The following is a 7,972-nucleotide window of genomic DNA, read 5'->3' on the forward strand; positions in this document are numbered from 1 at the left end:
ATTTTTCAGCCAACCTTATTATGCAACATTTTAATCTGAAGTCTTAGTTCATTGTCAGTATTTAAAGCGTCACCCTTCAAGCTAAATTTATAATGTGCTTTATCCGACTTCATAAATTTATTGTGTCAAGGTAAAAAAAGGCGGAAATCATAATCCGGTCACCTGTGTTTACATTTTGAATTTCACAAATCTTAATTATACGTTCTTATGACCTTATGTAGCCATAGGGCTTAACTTTATCCTAGTAATGAAAGTTACTCAAAATAATGCACCCGTATGCATTCAAAATTTCGGATATTTTATCATATGTTTTTACATTTTATGGTCGTGCAAAGAAATAGCGCGACTTTCAAACGATGTTGTTGTTCTGCGTAAATCTGTACAAGACATTTTGATAGACGGCCATACACCAGTTCAGGTAAACTCTTTCTTATATGCTTATGAATTCCTCAATTATGTAATATAAAAAGCAGCACATCCAATATGTATGATATCTGCTCAGATAATTCTTCATCAAACAGGAAAAACACAAGCATTTTATATTTGAATATATCTTCGCTCAAAAACTATTAATATTGCACAAAGATATTACATACAGTTTGTCCACATCAATTTTACGGTATTTTATGTCTAACTATTAATGTTCTCCCTTTATTTTGACAAAGCTATCATGTAATATACTTCTTAAACTTATGGTTTATGTTTTAACTTCATAAGAGTACAAGAGAGCATGGTCTTATGCATAAAAATGTACACAGAGTCCAAGACGATGATGACACAGAAAACAAAGCTTCCGACGATCAATATTTTCGCCAAAAAAGATTTGCAGATAAAGGTATGGTTTTGATACTTTATCTTTTTTAAATGACATTGCATTTCTGAAACACTGTACAATTGTTTTTTTCTTCTTCAAATAATAGAAATAATGTAAAATTATAACTATAATTTAAACTATATGTATATCTGAATTTACTGTCTATTGTGTATTTTCTATTTTTCTTCTTGAAATATTTATAAATTGATTTATCTACATAAGGATTAGACACCGTCTTCATATTTAAGATAAGAAAAAATGCAAGAAAGAAAAACGATACCTGAGGAAATGTCGGAAGAAGCTGCGCAATAAGGCGATAGTCAGTTCAAAAGAGGTACCCACTTACTTAAATTTTGATATAGTTACAATGATGATAGTTCATCCAAGTAAGGAAGACACGATAAAATATTCACATTATACGTCAGTTAAGTGATTAATGCGTAGAGTGGATTAAAAATAAACCGTTAGATGATCAAACACAACAGGTGGAACTTTATTTGTGGGCGCTCCTGTGGAATGTTAATCGGATAACGCGCTACGGACGTATACAATTTGCTCGTAACTTTTCATTTTTGATACTCTTTTTTTTTATTTTATCAAAAACGTTTTTCACAAGTTTTTTTTTCTGCCTAAAAGATATTTTATTTCACAAAATTTATTAATCACGTTAACGAATTCAATGTGTACAGTATACTTAAATGAGACTGAAAACAAACATTTTAACTTATTAAAAATAACTTAGATATTTACATCTTTTAATAACCATGATAACAGCCACGTGTAATTGTGTCAAGGTAAAATGCATGTCGAAAACTTAACTAGCACCGCAATGGCAAATAAAATACAATATACTAAACACAACATAAACAACTAACATGACTAAATACTGAGGAACTCAAATACCACTTAAAAATCACGGGGTGATATATCAGGTAGTCTGAAGTTTAATCAGATCATGCTCCATACGTGGCACCTGTCGTGTTGTGCAAAACGTACAAATCCATTGATAAATCTACCATTAACGCCTTATTCTCTTTAGAATAAAAGAAAAACAATCAAGTTATGGCAAAACAATTTCTTTATTCGAAATAATAAAAAAAAACAAACATATACAACTTTTCAGTCAAATTTTAAACTGTAATAAGACGAGACATTTCTTTTATTGCAGGCAAGGTTACAAGCAGCCCATGTGGAACTTGATTTTCATATAAACACTACAATGTCGAAAAAACTATTAATGGCTATTGACAGTAAGTATAACAATGTAAACATACACCTGGAAGGTAGACGTACATGTGATGCATCTTAAAAACGAATCTTATTATATATCAAAGTCAGACAGTAGTTTACCGTTGTTCAAATCTAAAACATTAAAAAGACAAAAGTCAAAGTAACAAACACAAATGAGGGAGTTTGTATATAGATACATGTTTATAAATGTTGATGAATATATGTTTATGTTTATAATATATATTGTAAAATGTTTATATTTTGATTTTGGACTCAAATATTTTCAGAATGTTATAAAGAATTTGGTGGATTAGTCTGTTACAACAATAAGACTTATGAGAGCGACGGAAGACAATCAGGTAAATCATTTGAAAATTCAACCAATAAGACTTATGAGAGCGACGGTAGACAATCAGGTAAAACATTTGAAATTCAACCAATAAGACTTATGAGAGCGACGGTAGACAATCAGGTAACTTATTTGAAAGTTCAAACAATAAGACTTATGAGAGTGACGGTAGACAATCATGTAAAACATTTGAAAGTTCAACCAATAAGACTTTTGAAAGCGACAGCAGACAATCAGGTAAAATAATTGAAAGTTAAACCAATATGACTTATGAGAGCGACGGTAGACAATCATGTAAACATTTGAAAGTTCAACCAATAAATCTTGTGAGAGCGACGGTAGACAATCAGGTAAAACATTTGAAAGTTCAACCAATATGACTTATGAGAGCGACGGTAGACAATCAGGTAAAACATTTGAAAATTCAACCAATAAGACTTATGAGAGCGACGGTAGACAATCAGGTAAAATATTTGAAATTTCAACCAATAAGACTTATGAGAGCGACGGTAGACAATCAGGTAAATCATTTGAAAGTTCTAGAGGATATAAATGAAACAGATATCGTAAATATAAACTAAAACAGAAATTTGTTTCCATGATGTATACGAGCATTTATCTCTACACATTGTACCTTTTTATCTACAGGCACTTGTCTCATATTTTCCCCCTTTTATGTTATATTTGGGGGAAAATTGAGACAAGTGTCTGTGGTTTTGACTGTCACCTGTTAAGAAGCATTAATACAGGTAGTCGTATTGCTTCAGACATAGGAGGAATCTACATCCATGATGGTTTAAAACTCGATTATTATTCAAAACAAAATTAATCTGTGATTTTTTGTTTTTTTTATGATAATCAGGCCATCATAAAGTATATGAACTAGCAATTATTATTTACTTATCACGATACAGATTAAACACATTAATGTTATCATTATAATTGAACGAAAACGTGTTTTATACGATAAGAAATGTAAACATAAGTTCAAACGACCTTAAAACATATATTATTATTGACAATCAAAAGATTGTTATTCTAATATTGTTTTGTTTTGGAATGGCAATAGAATGACAAAACGTAAAATATATATAAAAAAAAAACTCATGTAGCAAAAGTTAACGGGAAAATAATTGAAATTAATAATAAAAATGTATGCGTATCCGTTTCTTGTTTGCTTATCAAAATGAAATGAAAACATTGAATACATTTCTATATTAATACAGAAAAGATTCTTGGTGTACCATGGAAACTATCGTCACCAAAAGAGATGTCACCACTGGAACTGACATCTGAGCATGGAAAATATAAAGTAAAATATGATGGTTTATATATAGTGTATTTGAACGTAAGTGAATTAAGTATAGCTTATATCTTGAAGAAAATGCATAACGCTAGGCCAATAAAGAATAATACCAAATTCCATATTAGATAATAAATGTACTAAAATAACATTTTTATCGTAAACTTTGTCTCTTCTATAGTATTCCAAATTGAAAATAAAGTAAACTTGCACACTACAGTAATGTCACTAGTTTAGTCAAGTATACAACGTCAAAAAAAGTTATTAAACAAATGTATAAGATCACAGTAGTGAACACAATGATGAATGTATCAAGTGCGATTTGATTAGGCAGGTTCCGTTTAGAATTTATCTAAGAGTGTAGTATTTGTGTTCTTTTTACTTTTTACTGATGTTCAACGCAACTAAAGTAATGGTATCTGTGAAAGGCGGATGAACACTTGATAATAAATGAGATACATACGTTCTAATATATTCATATAACTAAAAAACTAAAGTAAAAAGTTGCCGGCTTGGTTTTTGTTGTCTATAAGAGTGGATGTAAAATTGAGAATGGAAATGGGGAATGTGTCACAGAGACAACAACCCGACCAAATAAAAAAACACAACAGCAGAAGGTCACCAACAGGTCTTCAATGTAGCGAGAAATTCCCGCACCCGGAGGCGTCCTTCAGCTGGCCCCTAAACAAATATATACTAGTTCATTGAAAATGAACGCCATACTTATTTCCAAATTGTACACAAGAAACTAAAATTAAAATAATACAAGACTAACAAATGCCAAAGGCCTTGTACACTTTCCTTCATTTATCGGCACACACAACCATTACCATAGGAAAGTCAACTAATTGCCAAATAAATTAACATATATCCCATCTGACAGTTCTAGAGCCATAGTATTGCTTGGCTCGTAGTATTTGTTATATAGCAATGCACAGTCCTTTACAAAGAAGATTTGCTCTCGGGAATCAGCAGCGTAATGTTCGAAATATGTTGAATCGGAGATGAGTGTTACCGGAGACCAAATGTCCAAACACAAAGTCAAACTACTTCATCGAAAATAAAACCTCCATTAAAAGAGAATATTCTGAGCATATATTTGCAAAGATAATATGTCACATCAATCGAGATGTAGACTATGTTGAATTAATCTCACCAAGATTGCAATCCAATGACAAACATACTATGATTTGCTATATTGTCCTACCGTTATAGAATAACCGTTTCACCGATGATATCGGATATGTTCCTGATGTCGTTACTACAATACCCTCCCCTTTTCACGAATGTGACCTACTTTATTAGACTACTTACCGGATTTGTAATAACATAAGCAACACGACGGTTGCCACATGTGAAGCATGATCTGCGTACCCTTCCGGAGCATCTGAGATCACCCCCCCCCCCCCAGTTTTTGGTGGGGTTCGTGTTGCTCAGTCTTTAGTTTTCTATGTTGTGTCTTCTGTACTATTGTTCGTCTTTTTTTTTTTAGCCATGGAGTTTTCAGTTCATTTTCTATCTACGAGTTTGACTTTCCCTCTGGTGTCTTTCGTCCCTCTTTCAGGTTGCTTTGCTGAACCTGATATTTGAAATAGGTATTATTAGAGTCAGTGCCTGTCATCTACAATTTTAGTATTGTCATATTGTATTTCAGATACTATTCATCCCAACTAATCTAGAGGAAAGAGCTGCCGTGTTCTTAGATGACAAACAGATAATGACTTGTCAAGACGGTGTCTACATGGGACATGAACTAGATCTACCTGATAGCCAACAAAACTTCACAGAAAAATCATGTGCCACGTTAGGCATGTTCATTATAAACAAGGGTCAAACATTATCAATACGTATTGAAACACAAAGTACCAAAATAAGAATGTGGGGAGTCGGCAATAACTTTGGAGTCATTTTATTAAATAAAAAATGAAATTCAAAGATATTAACATGTAGTTCTGTTATAATATTTTTATTCTTTGTGCTTTCTATCTCTTTTGCACGGTTAGTTTTTGAGACAACCCTTTTTCTTATCTTTGACAATTTACGAAATAAGAAGATGATAAGGAGCTGAGGCAAAGAACCGATATAGTAGATGTTGTTGTGTCCTGTTAAATTGTTATACGATGATGACTGATGTTCCCATATTTTGACTATTTTATTGATTGTGACTGTTTATTTAACGCATCGTGTAAATGTAACGGAATTTGATGAGACTGTTATTAAAGTGAGAGGGTTAGCGCTATAGAACCAGGTTTAATCCACCATTTTCTACATTTGAAAATGCCTGTACCAAGTCAGGAATATGACAGTTCTTGTCCATTCGTTTTTGATGCGTTTTGTTTTTTGATTTTGCCATGTGATTATGGACTTTCCAAATTGATTTTCCTCTGAGTTCAGTATTTTTGTGATTTTACTTTTTATAAAATTATCTAGCATAGTCCAAAATGAAGCAAAACTAATGGCATCATAGGACATTCAACTCGTACAAAAGAGATTTCTCTTTGAATTTCCTACAACTTTCTTTTAACTGAAATTATATATCATGTGGAGATTTTATGTCTACCCGGAATCTTTTTTGGTAAAAATCATAAAAATGAATTAAGTATCAGTTCATGCATACTCATCATATATTTGTATATATAAGATTTGATGTCCTGCTACACAAATGCACATTGCACATATCATTAATCTTTGCATCATCTAAATCTACGCTAAATTCACAAATCGTCTGTCATCATCAAAACCTGCTCAATTTTTAAATATGTGTCTAAATCTAGTCAATATTCATATACCATATATCATCGTCAAAACCCGTATAATTTGTCAATCTCTTAATCCACGCAATATTCCCAAATCTTCTGTAATCGTCAAAATATGCTTTATTTCAATATATTTGTCCTCTTAATCTACTCAATGTGCACATACCATATGTCTGTCATCGCCTAAATCTGCTCATTTTTCAGATACTTCTAAGATTAGTAATTTTGTGATTTTACTTTTTACATCCATTATATCTGCTCAAGACTATTCTAACGTATCATCTTTTGTCCTCTTAATCAAAGATACACACTTAATCTCTTAGTAGTAGTTTGGCTGTGGAGAATCTGTCACAAAAACTAAACATTGTCTATCAATAGAAGATTTTGAACTTCAGAAGATTTAAAAAAAAAAACTACAGTTGATGTGTCGTCATCAGTAAACCCTTTGTCCTATAACAGTAGGTCGCGCGACAGAAGATCTGCAATCCTAACTTAAAATTATGTCTGTAAAAGAGATTCGAACTATAAAACGTGTGCAATATAGATATTTCGTTTTGTTATAGTTTGTATGAAGAACGATAAATAAACGTATATTTGAAATATAAAGAACAGACACTAATTTCATAGGCTCATCTAATCACAAGCTTAGAGAAATAATTTGTTTCTTTACTTAAAAATACCCAATCGGAATCGCGTGAATTCCAAACAGACAATTGCGTGCTTCTTTAGGACAATTAGCTCTCAATATACATGAATCAATCGAAATGAAAAGCAAGTGTAGCAAAAATATCACAAGAGGAAATACGAAGACTTTTCTGATGTGTGATATATCTACGACCGCGTGAGTTGAGACACAGACACACCTTATCGGTCCACTTATGGTATGGTAACTTAAGAAAATATGGTTTTCCATTAAAAGAACACTAATAAAGTTCAAGTAATTTAAACCATTATACACTAGTAAAACAGATATATTACCGCCACGTGAAGGCAGGGAGTATAATTGCTGAGAAAAATTGGACATTGCAACTAAAAAAAGTCAAGTTTGTTATATCCTAGATTGTTATAGTTGTCCATCTGTGTCAATTTCTTGTCATAAATGAAATGTAATACAATATATATTAAAAGAGGATACACGTTAATTAGTCATCTGATACTCCCAAACTGCGTTGTTCACAGTTAGTCTGAAAAAGTCATCTTGGATACTCCACCCCCTGTGCTTTTTACATTAAGTCTGGGTTAACTCTGGGTAGTTTATGCTTTATATCTTGATTGACAACATATTTGCTACGTTCGGAGGACGTGTTTTTCAACAGACTGTCGGCATTACAATGGGAACCAATTGTGCCCCTCTTCTTGCCGACTTGTTTCTTTATTATTATGAAACTGACTTCATACAGGTTCTTCTTAGAAAGAAAGATAAGCAGTTGACAATATCCTTGAACTTTACTTTCCGCTATATAGATGATGTTCTCTCACTAAATAATTCAAAATTTGATGACTATGTTGAACGCATCTAT

At 32.1% G+C, this 7,972-nt stretch overlaps 1 protein-coding gene across 1 annotated transcript; it reads left to right on the forward strand.

Annotated features, from left to right (window-relative positions):
- The first annotated feature begins 123 nt into the window (after positions 1–123).
- On the forward strand, positions 124–5,742 carry LOC134709831 (uncharacterized). Its single transcript, XM_063569966.1, has 7 exons — positions 124–418; positions 718–835; positions 1,063–1,148; positions 1,983–2,064; positions 2,332–2,403; positions 3,620–3,741; positions 5,351–5,742. The coding sequence occupies exons 1-7, from the start codon at positions 248–250 to the stop codon at positions 5,621–5,623; spliced, it is 924 nt and encodes a 307-aa protein (XP_063426036.1). The 5' UTR covers positions 124–247; the 3' UTR covers positions 5,624–5,742.
- The last annotated feature ends 2,230 nt before the right edge of the window (positions 5,743–7,972 follow it).

Source organism: Mytilus trossulus, chromosome 3, assembly GCF_036588685.1.
Source record: "Mytilus trossulus isolate FHL-02 chromosome 3, PNRI_Mtr1.1.1.hap1, whole genome shotgun sequence".
NCBI classification, from domain to species: domain Eukaryota; kingdom Metazoa; phylum Mollusca; class Bivalvia; order Mytilida; family Mytilidae; genus Mytilus; species Mytilus trossulus.

What these genes read in the sequence shown, in the direction of transcription:
- LOC134709831 (XM_063569966.1), top strand. Translation starts at nt 248, where the DNA reads ATGAAAGTTACTCAAAATAATGCACCCGTATGCATTCAAAATTTCGGA. An exon ending in GAGCGACGGAAGACAATCAG is followed by an intron (nt 2,404 to 3,619) that starts GTAAATCATTTG and finishes ATATTAATACAG; the next exon opens with AAAAGATTCTTGGTGTACCA. An exon ending in TATATATAGTGTATTTGAAC is followed by an intron (nt 3,742 to 5,350) that starts GTAAGTGAATTA and finishes ATTGTATTTCAG; the next exon opens with ATACTATTCATCCCAACTAA.